At 50.8% G+C, this 17093-nt stretch overlaps 1 protein-coding gene across 1 annotated transcript in view; it reads left to right on the top strand.

Annotated features, from left to right (window-relative positions):
• The first annotated feature begins 809 nt into the window (after nt 1-809).
• Nucleotides 810-17093, top strand: part of LOC142592674 (uncharacterized) — a 40420-nt gene continuing 24136 nt past the window's right edge. Inside the window, exons 1-3 of the mRNA XM_075704239.1 lie at nt 810-897; nt 14585-14629; nt 14726-15751. Coding sequence (XP_075560354.1) covers nt 14622-14629; nt 14726-15751 — 1034 coding nt within the window. The 5' untranslated portion in view covers nt 810-897; nt 14585-14621. The remainder of the gene's footprint in view (nt 898-14584; nt 14630-14725; nt 15752-17093) is intronic.

Genomic DNA, 17093 nt, shown 5'->3' with positions numbered 1-17093 from the left:
GCGTCACCGGGATCGGGCCACATTCCCCTGTACTTTCCGCCTAGTAGATACCGTTACGTAGAAACTGTGCAACGCTCTATCGATTTCCTGATCGGCCCCGGTAGAAAGAGTTTTAACATTTCATCGCCAGAGTACAAATGCCGTGGTCGCTCTAATACACGCCACATAATATAGCCATAGGCAAGTACGATTGTAGAACACATAGTTACTGGTGACGTCACAATCTGTATGTCTCTCGCTTACCCCCCGTCCGGTACATATGTAACAACTGGCATGTCTTAACCTCGCGTCGAACAGCCAGAGTAGCAATCAGGTCGTTGGCGTCCCACCATCGTCGTCACCGTCGTCTTGCTGCTTTCTTCACTCACATACGCGCTCGTGTTACACGTAGCTGTTCGTCTTCACATACGCGTAGGTACACCTGGGAACGCTTCGCGAAATCCCAAGTAATTCTGTTGATTCCCATAACGACGGTGATATCCTTGATTTCCTTCCTTCCTTCCCTCTTTTTGTCCTTCTCTCTTTCTTTCATGGCTTCATTCTCTCGTTCTTCCTTCAATCCGTGGCCACGCCGCACGAGCGAGACGCGACCATACTGCTAGAATTCTCCACATGTGGATGGATAGGCCCACGTTTCGCTCCGTTTTCGCAATCGCACTGCCCGCCAGCGAACCCGGGCCCGCGGCTCGGCGCTGGGGCGCCCGTTTCGGTGCCACAGCGCTCGAGACGCGGCGCTCGCGACGTCGGCGCCGCCGCCGGCCCGCTCCCTCTCGGCGCGTGGCGCCCAATCGAAGAGCGGATGCCGCACCGCGCGAAGCCCGCTGCAGCGATGGATCGGGGCTGGCCGTAGCCCTGCCTGCACCACCACCACCGACGCCGCTGCCGAAGACGGCGCAGGTGAGCGATTCGAAGACGGCCGGTCGATGCTGCGGAGAGCGCGTGCTCGTGTTCCGGCGCGCTCGCGGCACCCAATGCGCAGCAATTGCGGACTGCGCGTAGCCCAACGCGAGAAGGGGGCCGAGAACCAAACGCGAAAGCTGTCGCGACTCCGAGGCGGAATCAGATCGCGTTTCTCGTAACGCGCGTGTCTCCTCGCGGCGCTATGGTCTGTTGCTCGTCGTTAACGTATGCACAGGTAGCGTGAAAAGAAAGAGTTCGTTAGGTGCGAACTGTGTCCGAGGCGTCTCTCACCAGTCACAGTCGTGTTCATTCGCCGATGCGCGAGAGGGAATAGAGGAGTAAACGGTGAGCAATGCTGTTGAACCGACTGGTTGGCCACTAGGTTCTTGATTCACGTTTTTGCCACCAGCGCAGTGTAAACGGGACAAAAACAAAAATGAAGGTGCAGACAATGCAAACTACTTCCTACTGCCTCTTCTCGTTGTGTCCATTTATGTTGAGGTGGTAGCGTGAACCGAGAGTCCAGTGAACGAGCAGGACCCAACAATCCTCCCGGCTACTTCGCTGCGCAGTAACGTTCGTCACGCACTAGTAAATGTAGTTTCGTGCCGACGCTGCCTAGATCGCTTCCGACCCTGCAGCGATCTCTCGTGCTCGCGTCAATACGGGGCTTCGGTTGCACGTCGCGGAAGAACCAGGCGTGACCTAGTGTCAGAATCAGTGCCGCCGTCGCGTTCATCAGGCAGCGAGCCTGTTGCGAAGGCCTCGGCGAAGGCCAAGTCGATATAGCGAAAAAACAAAGCACAATAACGTTGTTTCGATGGCCGGCTTCTTTTTTTTTTTCTTCGCTTTACACTTTGCGGCGATGCGGGTAGAGGCAAGCTTGCGAAATTTGCGACTTGGGTGACGTGGTTGCCAACTGACGTGATCAGGGGAAATTGATTCCTTCGTAATCAGCGAGAAAGCGGCTAACGTCAGCGACGTCTGCGCGTGACGGCTCCGTTTCGTTGACGGTTAACTGCTGGCGCGACTCCGCTCGTATTTGCGGTAAATGCGCCGTTCGTCGGTGGCTCACGTTCGTCTGCTTTCGAGCGTCACTGGTGGTGTGCGACGCTCTGTTGAGCACGTAGTTTTGCTTTGTCGCCAGCGAGGCCATCGATGATTCGCGTCGGTGCACATTCGCTGAAAATGATGGCATGACATTTGCCTCGCGAATGAGAACCTGTTGTTGGCCAAGTTGGTACGAGGTTGTTAGGTGCAGTGCTATGCGGAAGACACACATTAGCACTTGCGTTCGGCCTTTGTGTGTCTGTGCTTGGTGGTTGGGGGAGTGGGGGATGCCTTCGTTGACTTGCATGCTTACGATGCTATCCGTACATCCGGCACAAGGGAGACCTGACGTTAGGATTCGGACGCCCTCGGGTTGCCTCGGTTAGGTTCGGATGCGGCCGTGTTTATTGGACGGCCGCAGGCCCAATGTCTCGCCACCCGGGACGATGCGTTGTTCGTTTTGAAAGACACGTTGACTACTTCACACGAGATCCACGGGATAAAGCTCGCGATAATGTTCATGCGAACAGTATGGAGAGAAATCGCCAGCTGTGCGCGTGTGTTGACTGATTTATGTAAGTCTACGGAAGTATGCTCTGTGGGGGACAGTCCACGTGCCGAACAAATTCCATTGACTAGGATGTTTAGCGGAATGTCAGTCGGATTAGATCCGCGGGCCAGAACAAAAATTTCTTCAACCGACACGTTTGGTTCCCGAAGGCGCCAAAACGGGATAACTTGTATCACTCTTCCACAATCACGTAGGCGGCACTTTTTTTTTCCGGACGTGGTAACGCTGTCAGCGGGGATCGCCACGTCACTGGCAACTTCATTTGTATGGGAGTCTGCAGAGACGCCTAACCTCTGCACGTGCTCGATTCCATACTCACGCGTGCAGTGCATTGGTTCTTTCGACGTGCCTCGCCTAAAATCGCTGCTCTTCTCATCCGTACCAGCCCTCGATTCAAAGGTATCCATTCATACCGCATACGGATTTCGCTTTCGCACCTAGGCTTGTAGGTAAACGTATAGAGCGCGACATAACGCAGGCAAGGAACGAGACGAAAATGAAGGCAGTTGTTTGTGGCAACGGGGATATTTAGGCACCGTTTGTCGCTTAAGTGCGCACATCTTGGAGAATAGAGCTGCTCACCGGCACATCTATCGGGGCACTATTCAGACGGCTATATGAGGTGATTCGTTGGCCTCGCGATCATTCCTTCGCATACTGGGTAAGAAACAAAACTCCCCTCACGCGAAATCTGTCACCCTCGCCCCGCCTCTCAGCCAATTAGCTGGTTTTAGGCTTATGAGCGCCATTGCCAACCAGCGACCGCAGACAGTGGCCGAAGTGTGTCGCTGAAGTACAAACAGGACGAGCACTATTCATTCTGCTCTGTCACTGTATGCACTTACACTTGCGGCTTGAAAAAAGTAGCGATGTAATGTGTCTGCGATTCCCCAGAGAGCGTGTCTCGGGGGAGAGCTCTCAACGTCGACAGGTTACGATCCTTCGGGTGTCGCTGTGCGCACTTGGAGAGTTAGGCGCAGGTCGTTCGCAGGTTTGTATATCGCATTTCCTTCACACGTTTCTTTCAAAGGGCTAACAGGGAGATCCGTCGCGAGGAAAAAAACAAATAAAAATAAGGATATCGCCGCGGTTTGCCCTACTCCTATTGAATCCGCGTAAAGTTGCACGCACTTACTTGCAATAGCGTGTCTGTGGTTCGATTACCGGCTGCTGCCTTGTTCCGAGTTGTAGTGGTCATGTAGTCCACCATGGTAGCTTAGTGGCAGTATCGCGTTGCGCTGCTGAGCTCCAGGTCACCGGCTCGACCCCGGTGGTGGTGGCCGCATTTCCACGGGGACAATACATACATACACACACACACACACACACACACACACACACACACACACACACACACACACACACACACACACACACACACACACACACACACACACACACACACACACACACACACACACACACACACACACACACACACACACACACACACACACACACACACACACACACACACACACACACACACACACACACACACACACACACACACACACACACACACACACACACACACACACACACACACACACACACACACACACACACACACACACACACACACACACACACACACACACACACACACACACACACACACACACACACACACACACACACATACATACATACATACATACATACATACATACATCCGCCCGTACACTTAGATACAGCCCTACCACTGCGGCGTTTCTGGTATGAGATTGTGGTTTCATTGAGTCTTCTGTAATAAATTATTAGCTGGGGTGTGAAGGGTATTGGGATTGTACGGGGTCTGATTTTCGTCAGACATCTGTGCCGCTTATTCAACGTCCTGGTGAACATTTTGTAACCTTTATTTTGAAATGTTTTCTTAAAAAAGTATCATTTTTTTAGGTAACAGCCAAGTTTTAGTTTTTGCTTTCTTTCTTGCTTGCTTTCTTTTTCGTGGTGACATGCAGTGCCAACTCGCGCCGGTTTGTTGTACATCGAGTCGGTCGCTCGTTGGACGCTGTTCAACTAGCTGAGATTAGTCGCCGCTGTTGTGCGCCGATCACTGATCACTGCCTGCCGGACGTGCGCGGTGAGGGGATCGAGCTGGAATCAAACGCGCCGCTTCATGACAAGGCGACTTCGGCCGAGACGCGAACAGTGAGTGATGCATCGTTCGTTGAAGAACCAACCCACAGCTGGCTGCGCCGAGGAGGACGCCGCTCGTGTGACTAGCGGTAAAAAAAGGAGTGGGCGACGAGTACTCTTTCCGAGAGAGAGAGAGAGATAGCAGAGAGAGTAAAGGCAGGGAGGTCAACCAGACGAACGTCCGGTTTGCTACCCTACACTGGGGGAGAGGGAAAGGGGGAATAGAAAGAAGAATCGAACAGCGAGAGAAGGAGGACAGAACCAGCTTCCGGACGGTAGAGTAACACGCGCGCAGCCCCGTGTCGACGGCGTTGTTGACCCCGTATCGGAGGCTATTCGGACGAGTGTCGTCCGAATAGCGAGATAAAAGTGCCATGCCCGCCTCTCGGGAGAGTCGCTTTCGCGGAAATGTCGGATGTAAAAGGCACTGGAACTATAGGTTTCAAAAAGGCAGTATTTATTTATTTATTTATTTATTTATTTATTTATTTATTTATTTATTTGTTTGTTTATTTATTCATTTACTTGTTTATTTATTTATTTGTTTGTTTATTTATTCATTTACTTGTTTATTTATTTATTTACTGCGGTCGTCGGACCGTTGCTTGCGTGGGATAACGCCTGGTGCAGTCCTGCTCGTAATGCCTGCCACGTAGTAGGCGTAGTATACGGCGGGCGAGCCCGGAATACGCTTAGGCCGCTAGTGCGTGAGTTGAAACGCTTCGCGCTGCTTTGCATTCGGGATGGCACGGTGGCCTGTCGGAAGAGAATTCACCGGCTCTGTAACTGACGTCATTGAAAATATTGCGCAGCTATCGAGTGCGATGCGCGGGTTAACAATAGGAATTGCGCCAGTGCGTTTTTTATACGTTAGAAAGGGGGAGAAGGGCACTCGGCTTGGGCGAAGAGAAGGGAGACTCGCTGATGTAGGGTTTAGATGAAACTGGTGACAGTCCTGTCGTAGTCGTAAAGCGTCAACAAAAGGACGTGCCTTGTGAAGCGTTCGGTTGTATTATGCCCCGAAGGATTAGGACGTAGTAGTCTGCAAATATGACGACGTTCTGGTAACCCCAGCTCGTCTGACATTTTCTAGTTTAGGACTCGCACAATAGTTTCGAGAAGGCAGCTACAGTTTGAGTTTTTTTTTTTTACTATACATTGACGCACAACTCCAACTAACGTGAGCGAACGCGTCGTTAGTACGTGTCGATACGGGATAATAACCCGCGTTCTTTTGTCCCCGGAAATGACGTTTCACCCGGTCCTCGAAAGAAGACGAGCCTCAAAAATAACGAAAGAAAAAAAAAACATATTCGAGTGCCAGACGCGCGGTTCAGAAGCGTTGTCGTAAGACCACTCGTAGCACGATGGAGAAGCCAGACAAGCGCATGTACTTTAAAGAAGTGCACGAACAGTTGCGTTTGAAGGATATAAACATGGGCTAAGCCTCGCAAGTACTGTTCTGTCTGTCACTTTTTTTTTTAGTTCAACTTCATCTTGCAAAACCATACATTTAACATCTCGCTCTCTGTCCGGGTCTGGGGATAATGCAGTCTTATATACTTATATACGTGAGCGCGCCCTCCGAAGTTTGATGAAAGGAGAAACTCCAAAGAAGGCAGGGACACAGAGTCCGGTTGCTCCCGGCGAAGCGCTCCCGGAGTCGCACGGGGCGCGCGTGCCAGCTTTGATCTCCTCAGGAGCCAGTGCGCCAACGTCCATTCGCAGAGACCTTAAACTTTAAGGAGGTAAGGAGAAGAACGGGTGCCTCAATAATTCAAGAGCCCGGAAGGAGAGCAGCGTCCCCCCCCCCCCCCCGGAAAAAAATTGGCCCGACCATAATCTCGCGGATTTCTCCTTCCCGAGAAGCTCGCTCGCTCGCTTACTCGGATCTGTTACGCTCGGCAGACCGCGCGAAGAGGTGCGCGATGCGGGCGTTCGCGGATGAAATATTCACGCACCTTATGCACACCGTCGAGCAGACGGTACGGGGCATTCGCGCGCGTGCGAGCCCTGCGGGGCGACTGGGAGTCTCGGCAATGTTAAAGCCTCCGCGGTACCGTTCTCTTGGCCGTCACGCCTACGGAGACCGCGCTGCGTGTTTGCCTATTGTGTGCGAGGCTGTGTGAAAACTACTTCGTGGATTCCTTTTGAAGGATTACTTTGTCCGGGCCGTTCGTTAAGCGAGTTCTATCTATCTATCTATCTATCTATCTATCTATCTATCTATCTATCTATCTATCTATCTATCTATCTATCTATCTATCTATCTATCTATCTATCTATCTATCTATCTATCTATCTATCTATCTATCTATCTATCTATCTATCTATCTATCTATCTATCTAGTAGTCTGTCTGTGTGTCTGTGGTTTTATCCAGACGCTCACCAATATAGTTCAATAGCGACACTTATATTGTGATTCGGTACGTTTATACCTTTGCCTCTGCATCTTTTTCTCCTGGTCTAACGGCTTATCTATTAGTCTGCCAAGTCTTCTCATACTGCATTCTTGTTGTCTCTCTCTGTAACTGCCCCGTGAGGGGCTTTCCTCGCGATATGGTACTGTACGGTATGGTATGGTACGGTATGGTATGGTATGGTATGGTATGGTATGGTATGGTATGGTATGGTATGGTATGGTATGGTATGGTATGGCAAAACTTCATTCTGGTCCTTCTGAACTCGCACCACCACGTAGCGGGCCGCTCCCACGTCGGTACAGGAAGGCAGAACCTCTCTGCTGCGTCGCGGGCCCGATGGACAGCCCACAGCTGCGCTTCAAGATCGGGGTAGCTTAGGGCAGCCTCCGACGACGTGACACCGTCGCCTTCGCGTAACGCGGGGCACCGCTAGCTTTGTTGTGCCTTCGTAGGTAAGCAGGCTGCTCCTTAGGGCAAAATATTAAGGACTGGTAACCAGTTCACGCCATTCTGAAGCTACGATGCTTTACTAACCGTACCCTCCGTTGAACTACTGCTAGCTTTCTTGGGGTTTCAGAACCATTGGACAGGCTCTGCGTTCTGTCGGCACACAGACTGGATGCATTGTGGAAGGACGGAGCCTTTTGTGGCTTATTTTCAGAATTAATGGGTTCGAGGCACCTCTGTCAAAGCTGCGGATCTATCAAGTTCTAAAACCCTATAAAGTACGTCTAGCGTCATGTTTCGATGTAGACCCAGAAGGCGACGAAGATGACAGAGAAAGAAAGCATGTACGAAAGACATATTTATTTATTTATTTATTTACTTACTTATTTATTTATTTATTTATTTGTTGCAATAGGCCGCATTACCTCTAAGATCATTAAAGCGAGGATGGGTGGCGGCATGGTATGTTTGCTTTTTAATGGACACGGCAGGTGAATTTCTGCCGCCGCCGTCGGCGGCGCCGTGAGGTTCCGTTTAAAGTCCAATGACGATAAAACCAACGCCGCGCGCCGTATGCTGCACGTGCGAGTGAAAGCTTGCGACGGTGATCCGGCGAACTCGGCTCAATCTCACGTGTGCGAGGGAGGAAGGCGAGCCTAACGCGCCCTCTCCTGTCGCGCGCGAGGCACGCGGGTGAGGCGAGGGAGGGGAAGGCACCCTTCTACGGCGGCTGCTGCTCACGTCGCGACCGTGCGGGCGCCGTGTCTTGAAAGCGATCTGCGACGTGGCCAAAGTGGCCACCCGCGCGGGCCTAATCTTCAAAGCGATCTGCGATGTTTGCAGAGAGCGCGTCGCGCCGGTAGCTTCGTATGCACTGTGCTTTCGACGTTGGGCTGGCGTTGAAGCTAGATATACACGAAGGTCAATTCAATCGCTGCTGCTGCCCCGATTCCTCCCTCCAGCATTTTGAAAGCGACTTTCCGTGCTCATCGAGTTAGATGTGTTCGTGTTTACCTGTGCGCACGTGACACCATGCTGGTTAATTTAGTTAAAACACATTGGCGGGCTAGTTGGTTTGAATCAATGATGAAATGTGTAAGCGCGACTGAACTAAGGCGCATACCGTGTGTGTCTCTTTCTTTCTACGTCCTCGTTCAGTCGCGCTTGCACATTATATCATTGTCAATTTAGTTAGTAAGCGAATGTTTACAAGTTTGCCTTCTAAAGAAGTTAGTTATGAGTTCAGCGCTGTTCAGTGTGTTTCCTGCCTTCTGCCTTTGTCGTCTTGCGCGGCACCTTCAAGATGTTCTACAAGCTTATACGGCCGATAAAACTACTGTCCTTACTTCGTGTAGCTATCTACTAATTTGCTGTCGCAATAAGTGCTTCGCTTTTCGGGCGAAACCGCGGCTTTTTTAAGCAATAGCACGGTATCACTGTTAGCTGCGAAGCAAAGGCGGTTACAATAAACAGTACAATAAAATGCAGTCTACCATGAAACGCAGCGTATTGAGGTTATCCAGAGGTTGGCATGTTCGGCTGCTATGCAGTTGCAAAAGGCCCTACGGAGATACAAAAGTGCAAGAGAGCGTAAAACGAGAGGAAGATAGACGATCATACAGCGCCAACCGGTGACGTTATATAGGCTCTCGTGTAGTCAAGAAAACATCAGGAACTTAAGTTGCACAATCATAACCTTGAAGCGAGTAACAGCCACAGTTATGAATATGCTTACGACGTAAACTTCGAATTCGTGGTTAAGACTCTGGGCTCCACTTCATTGCTCCGCAATAAACCAGCAATGTTTGATTTCTTTATACGTTTAGTTGTTCGCTTAATTTGCTTTTGCTTGTTTTGTCGTTTGTTTTGTTTTCGTTTGCGTGTTCGTTCGGTCTTTTGTTTTTCGTAGTCTCCAAGAGAAGCGCGCTGGAGCAGCAACCGCGCGCCTGCTTACTGCATCGACCGCATCAAAACGTGCACCCAGTCACGACAACGTCGACGCCACCGCACTGCTAGCTATTCGCGTGTGGTTTCTGCTTACCCGTGTTATAACGAGTGTACGCAAATGATATCATTTATTCACGCGAACTCGCTGTATTGCCGTCCCCAGGCGGCGGTGGTCTTTCGGAATACGCGTTAGTCGCGCAGGCATTGCAGGATCAGGCTGCCCGGGTGCTGGAGTAGAAAAAGAGCGAGCGATCGTCAATGTGTGTGTGCGCGCACACACACACACACAAAGACGCGGTAGTCCTCGGCTGCCCACCAATGCCGTCTCGGGGGCGCTGTTTTGGCGGCGTTGTGGTCTCCCGGCGGCAACAGGAGTCTTCATTAGCGAAGCTAATCGATACGGCTGACGCGGTTTTCTCCTTCGCGCCTAGAAGCGTGCCAGGAAAGCCGCAGGCCACTCCGGTCTGCGTACATCAGCGCGCCCTACATTCGGATAGGAGGCGGCGGAAATATTCGCTTAACGTGAGGATGATTCGGTTTACCCTGAATAGCGAATCGGAAAAGACGACCAGCGCAAACCTTCGTCAGTACCATGTGGGACTATACTTTTCGTCCACCCGCGGGCCTTTCCTTGTGCGAGAGTACACCTCTATATGCGTGCCGCTCACTTTGGTTCGTCCGCCGCCGTTGCAGTGGTTGCTATGCGAGAGGCGCTTATTTATTTATTTATTTATTTATTTATTTATTTATCTTTAAATATGAAATTGCTGACCACTTTCGTTGTCACACACACACACACACACACACACAGAGAGAGAGAGAGAGAGAGAGAGAGACGCTAATTTACGTCTGTCAAAACCATAATTAGCAGGGAAACTTAAGGTCCCTGTACTTATGGCGGGTACTCTTCTTGAATTCTAAATATATAATTTTAAATATAGAAACTGAATGAAGCATTTAACTGGGCGGAGAGAAGGGGAAAGAATTCACCCACTGTCAACGCGCACAAGATGAGTTGTAAGGGCGTTTTCTTTTTTAATTCTTTGTGAAATTAATGCTAATCGCTCCAGTGATTAGCACTCTCGTGTTGCTAATTGTACAGATGGCTGATATGACGTCAGCTTTGTCCGTCACGCAGGGTACGAAGCTATCATTGCGACAGCTTTTACACTGGGCGCCGACCTTCGTGTATGACGTAGTGGAAATAAACATTATAGTACACAGTTTGATGAGGCCAAGAAAGAACGAACACAGAATATCTCTGATGTGACCAGAAATTTGCGTAAATTTTCGCAGTGCATAAATATAATTGCACTCGCATGCAATACAGATGCGTTACCTACGCCTGGCGCCTACCTTTGAATCTAGGTTTTTGAACGCACAAAAGTTTAAATCCGCTATGCAACTTTTGTGAGTAGCTACCGCATGAAAGCGCAACACGCTTTGCAGCGTTACGCATTTCAATTCGAAGGCACTTTCTCTAAGGCACCATATTGTCAGAAAATATTTCTGCAACGCCTCGTTTATTTCGCCAAAACCAATGGCGCGCGCAGATTGTGTACTGCGACTGAAGATCACATGTAAGCTTTAGTGCGAAGTTTTCCCTTTATGGGATTGGCCAATGCAGCGTTATTGGAGCTTAGTTGTACCAGTAGAAATTTTGTTAGGGTAATGCATTTTCGTCTTTTTCAACTGCTCATTTGATCATCCAGCGTGTGAGCGGACACGCTCCCTCTATTTGCTAAATGCATGCCCCACATGAGGTACGCGCAGCATTGTACGTCGAAGACTGCAGCTGTTAACTTCCTGCATTTAATTCGAAAACGATGTGTGCTAGCAGAAACGTAAAAACAATGCAAATGTACTGCATGCTTCAGTACATTGAATTTCCTTTTTTGAAATCTAACTTCGGCAAAGCTTTTTTCAGCAAAGCTTTGCTTTTGTAAACGTCAATAGCCCATCAACCATTAAATTAGCGCTGTTTTGGATGTCTTGGAGGAGCGCGTACTCTTCCGGACATCTTCCAGCCTTTAATTCGCTCAACTGCGCGCGGGAGTTTTGGTCAGAATCTAGGTCATATGCTCCAATAGGAGTTGGGTTAGTTTAAAGCTCTTGTACGTGTAACGTTGCGAGCCTTCGTAGAACATTGACGTTACTGCTCGCCATTGGATGTTATGTGTGTGCTTATCAATCACCACCAGTGAGGGAACGGTGCCGTTGTTGCACAGCCCTCTCTTGCTTATGCTACGCAGTACCTCGTGTAACTCTTTCCATGGACGACTTCCTGGTGTTGAGCTAGCTCTGTGAAACTTGTCGAAGTGAGCCTGCAAATACGAAAAACGGGGAGCTGTGCATTCTTGTATGCGAACTTGAATGTTCGCACGCATGGGCAGGCAGGCCAACGAAAACACGCGCGCGCGTAAAAGCACACGCTCGGTTGGCCACACACGAACTTATGCGCATTCGTGCATGCACAAAAGTACACACCTGCCTCCACGTGCAATCGTACAAATGCAGACACAACAAACACACGCGAGTACGTGTACAGTGCTCAGCAATTCAAACGCGACACTCGTACCCCACGGTGGTCTGCGCTTTTTTGCAATGCCGGTTAACTCTTGGTGGTGGTTGTGGTGGTGAAAACTTATTTATTGGCGGTATAATTGCTACGGAGAGACTTCGGGTGGTTGGATGTTTTTGACTTGCGGTGGGCGGCCCTCAGTCTAGGGATCTGCTTGCGCCTCCCGCTCTGCGGGCCCAGTCATTCAGACTCAGCTGATCGTCCAGGCTCTAGCTGGCCAGCAGCTCCTCCCATCGCTCCGCTGTAGGGTGTTGTATGGGGGAGGGGGGTGTACACCAGTGATGGCCTGACATGCCCACGTGGTAAGACGTGGCTTTAGCTGGGCACCGTGGGCAGCGAGCAAGGTGTGCCGTATTATCTATTTTACTGAGGATGTGCGAATTGGAGTACGTGCCAGTTTGTATTTGTCTCCAGCTGACCGATTCCTTTTTATTTAGTGTTCGGTAACTCTGGACGATCGCCGAGGGGCCGAATGCGTGTTGCAATTCATGGCAAACAGTCTCGCTTTCACGCGATATCAAAATTCATCAGCTCGGTGTCCGCTGCGCACACCTGTGGCCCAAGAAGTGTCAGGCAGCCACGCGCTCCGACAATCGCGTTTCAATCGCTCAGCTATGTGCATGCTGCACAAGCACCCACACGTGCGCGAACATAAACCGATGCACGCACGTGCGTGTACGTACAAACAAGAATGCGTGCGATCTTTGCATGCTTCGAACACTCTTTGGAACAGCGCGCCAGGCTACAATAAATGCCAAATATAGTAAAGCTACGTCGCCAGCTTTGCATACACACGGTGACTTCGCAGGCTGCCACTTGTCTCGTTTTATTTGGCGCGATATTAAAAGCACATTTTTTTTCGCTCTCTCTTTCGCTCTTTCGTTCTTCCTCTCTGAAAAATGTGAACATCTGCCAGGCATCTCCTGAAGTAATTTGGGCACGGTGGATCACCGTACCCGGGAATAGTGTACGGAGTTGTCAGCTGACGCCTGCAACAAGCGCGCAGACAGAGCTGCCGGCCTGAGCTGTGCGCTAAGATGGCGGAGTGCGCCGGGGTAATTGGTCTAAAGGGGATATCGTCGGCTTCAAAGAATGTCGCAACCTTGCACAGAGCGGAGGAGGAGGCGCACATAGAGGCGCACTACGTAACACTGCGACCCTGCTAATACATATCGAGGGTGTCGCATTCCCGTGTGACATGGGAACATCTCTTCGTTTTGCTTCCAGAGGTTTCATTCATGATGCCCACTATAGCGTTCGTCCCCGCCTTCTATCATTCTTACTAGTCGATTCTCACTCAGTGTATTTAAATCTGTACGTCTAAGTGAACCGGTGTTACTCTTCCTTGCCGCCATCGTCGCTCAAGCTGACCATTCCGGTCAAGCAGGTTTCTCCTCAATAACACCAATATTGCGGCGGAGCACGCTCTGCAGGACAACACATCAGACTTGTCAGAAGCGAAAGCGAGGGGTAAGAAGGGAGAAGGAAAACATCACTGCTTCGAAGTCAAGTACTCCCTCTGAAAAAATAGAGCATTGCGCACTCTCTCCTCTATTTTTCAGAGTCGTGTTGCTCGTCGTCCGCAGCATGCGTGTGAGGGTGCGATAACATCATCTTGCCAAGGGTACAAATACGCGTATTTACAGGATGTATACAGGGAGAAGGTGTACTGCTGTTCGAGTGTAACAAGGTTGTACAAATGCGCGTATTTGCAAGGTGTATACAGGGAGAAGGCGTGCTGCTGAGAAGGCAACATGGTTTGTCATCAGCTCGAGCGTAACGTTTATGGCGGTGTCACATCATCACCTTCTGCGCCTAATAACGTCCGTGCACCTCGGCACAAACGACTGCGCAACGATACCATTCGCCCTGGTTTCGTAACAGGTGGCGTGACTGTACGACAACCGGTTCCGCCACAGAATTGGCATGTCAAAGGTAGCGTTTACTCTGCAGACCATTCTAGACGTTTGATCAATGGCAGTCGCTGTGTTTGAAAAAAAAAGTTAAGTCGCAGTTTCGCGCCACCCCCATCCCCCTCCCTCCCTCCCTCCCAGCCCGCCATGGCCTTTCGTGCGACGGAAGACGGCGCGCTTGCACTCAGCCTTCGTTCCTTCGCGCCCGCCAGATTGAGCCGCACTCGTCGGCTTCCCTCGTGTACTTTCACTCGCACATACAGCATACGACGCGCGGCGACGGTGTTATTGCCTTTGGACTTTATGTAAACATCAAGGCGACGGCAAAAATGCACCTGGAGTGTCCATATAATTCCAGTCGCGATAAAATAAAAGCGAAATCTATATTTGACAGTAATCAGAACTGTGTTATGTTTAATGTGTTTAAATATATTCAGCTATTCTTACTAGTCTGTCGTCGGTTATTTCGCAGGGATCCCTTCTTTCTCTTTCATTTGAAAATTTTTCGCCATCACTGGCAGTTAAAATTTTCTATCCGCAAGTTCGAGCGTTACAAAAATTTGTAGCGCCAAAACGCCCTGACATTCCTGATCGTTTGCTTTCCAACAGGTTTCGAATACCGGGCAAGCAGGACCTCCCCTACGTGATGAACTCGTAAGTAATAGCCCTTACAGGTTTGTGAGCGACCACCAGCACTGTCTAAATTGAAAACTTATTAATCTACTCGTTTTCTCTTCTCTCCTTACGAAGGTACGTGCCCTCCGGAGGCCCGTATGCGGCTCCGACGTGGGCTTTCGGTGCTGCGACGACGAGAAAACCAAGCCGCCCTGCGTGGTCAAGTTTCGCTCGTTTAATGCTCGTGCTACTCTTGCAAGCCAAGTTTAGCGTCAGCGGCGAGCCTCCTCCCCCGTCTCCCGCGAGCAGTACTCGGACTCCTCCCGCAAGGGAACAGACGGTCGCGAACGCCAGCTGTGCTTTCTCCGGTTGTGCTTTGACCATCGACAACGGGACGTCGGTTTCCGCGGAAACGACAACGTACGTCGTGACCACGATGAGCGAGCTTCAACAGTCGAAGGATTACTTTTCGACGACCGTCATCCCCGCCGCTCACGAAGGAGTCAGTGCCGCTCCTTCGTCCAGTTCGAACCGCCCCACGGTGAGGAACGATTCTAGCTTGGGTCTCTCCGGCGGGAACGCGAGTGAAATCAGGGGATCTTCGGTGCAGCTAGGGGAGGTTCCGGCAAAGGAATCGTCGCAGCGCCCCAAAGAGCTAACCACGGAGACGACCGAATCAGCGACAGAAGGCACGACTGTCCCAGGGAGAACGACGCCGCAGCTGCCCGCCGACGTCACGAGGGCTGGCAAGCCGCCGCGCCGCAAGTTCCGCAAGGGGCAGCGTCGGAACGGCGGCGGCGACCGCAGGAACGCGTCGCTGTCGTCGCCTTCTTCTGCCTGGAGGGAGGAAACGCGCTTCCTCTGGGAACCCCGCGATCCGGTTCCGGTGCCGGGCTACGCGTTCGGCCTGGCGTTCGGCGTCGTCGCCCTGGCCGGTCTCGTGGGCGCCGGCACCATGTGCGGCGGCGGCGGTGGCGGCGCGAAGCCCATGCTCGGCACAGCGTGGGCCACCGCCGTCACGGCGCTCGTCGTCACCTCGGCTGCGTCGCGCGCGGCGGCGCTGCTGCTGCTTCCGGCGCCGCCCTGGCGCCGCCTGCTCCAGGCGGCGTCCCCGGCGGGACTGTTCCTGGCGCTGGCCCTCTTCTGGCTCGCACTGTGCAGGTAACGCTTCTAGCCACCTGAAGACGCGGTTAGGGTGGCTAGCACTGACAAGGTCTTACTTCGGCGACTTCAGATTGATTCGGCTACCCAGCTGCCACTTTCTCACCACTTTTGTCAAAACGATGCGATCTGAGGCCTTTTAGTGCAAGAGAGACGACTAGAACTGGTACAGCGCTACATAGAAAGGAAGAAAAAAGCCGAGCCAGCCACATAAAAGAACTTAGCGCTAACTTCCAACTAGTTTGTTAGCAAGTTGCACGAAATATATAGCTACAAGAAAGCATTAAGAAATGCCGTGACAACACTTCACAAAACGTCCCACTGATAGAAGTCTGACTGGCTCGGTTTGTCTCTTCCTTTCTATGTTGTGCTATGTTGCGCTACCCCAGTCAAAATGAAGCTTGGCGCAAGAAAGACTCACCAAGCTAGCGTAGTACGCACGAAGCATTAATATTGCCTAATTAGCGCAATACGGTTGAAATTATGGCCAGATGAGCTCGTTGAAACTCCGCGCGCCCACAACCTGAACCGGAAGGGTGGCATTGGTCAAATATATATATATATATATATATATATATATATATATATATATATATATATATATATGTGATACATATGGGCCAATCCCGGAGACGTTACAGTCTCAAAATGTGGGTCTATCCCGAAGGTAGTTATTTCTAAACAACACAAATGCCCCCACGAAGACCTCGTCTATTTGCGATGCCAAGCGCTATTGACTAGCCTTTACTATCACTTGTACAATTATGTTATTTGGCATATAAGGTCGTCTAAATACGTTTCTTTTTACATCTGTAATAGCAAGAGTACCGCATACCGCACCGCCTGCATCTATTGTATTTTTGATCATCTGCGCACTGTCACGCTAAATGGCTCATCATCGGAAGTTATGGCTGCACACTGAAAGTTGCAAAGCGCCGTCTAGGGTGCGTTTTAGAACAATTTCTTTTTCAAATTAGTTCCTCACTAGAAGAGAGAGGAGAAATTGAAACGTCGCGTTTCTGGGCTGCCAGGAGGCGACCTTCAACGCCGACGGAGACACTATCTCCCTCTGCCTCCACCGAAAAGACGGGTAATACGGGAGATGGAGATTCAAGACGATGAGCAAAACGTGAACAAGGTGAATGCAGGAGCCAACGTTTTGACAAGTGGACTTGTCGCCTTGAAGAAGACAAGTCCACTTGTCGAAACGTTGGCTCCTGCATTCACCTTGTTCACGTTTTGCTCATCGTCTGCCTCCACTACTGTCCTCAAGCGACATTCCTTCCCTGTTTTCTCTCTTTCTGTAGCCGAGGATCCGCGTGACGTCACGTTACGAGCGCCA

The sequence above is a fragment of the Dermacentor variabilis genome, chromosome 9 (assembly GCF_050947875.1).
Source record: "Dermacentor variabilis isolate Ectoservices chromosome 9, ASM5094787v1, whole genome shotgun sequence".
In the NCBI taxonomy this organism is placed as follows: domain Eukaryota; kingdom Metazoa; phylum Arthropoda; class Arachnida; order Ixodida; family Ixodidae; genus Dermacentor; species Dermacentor variabilis.
Note: the sequence above shows the minus strand (reverse complement) of the source record. Positions and strands in the feature narration are given on the sequence as shown.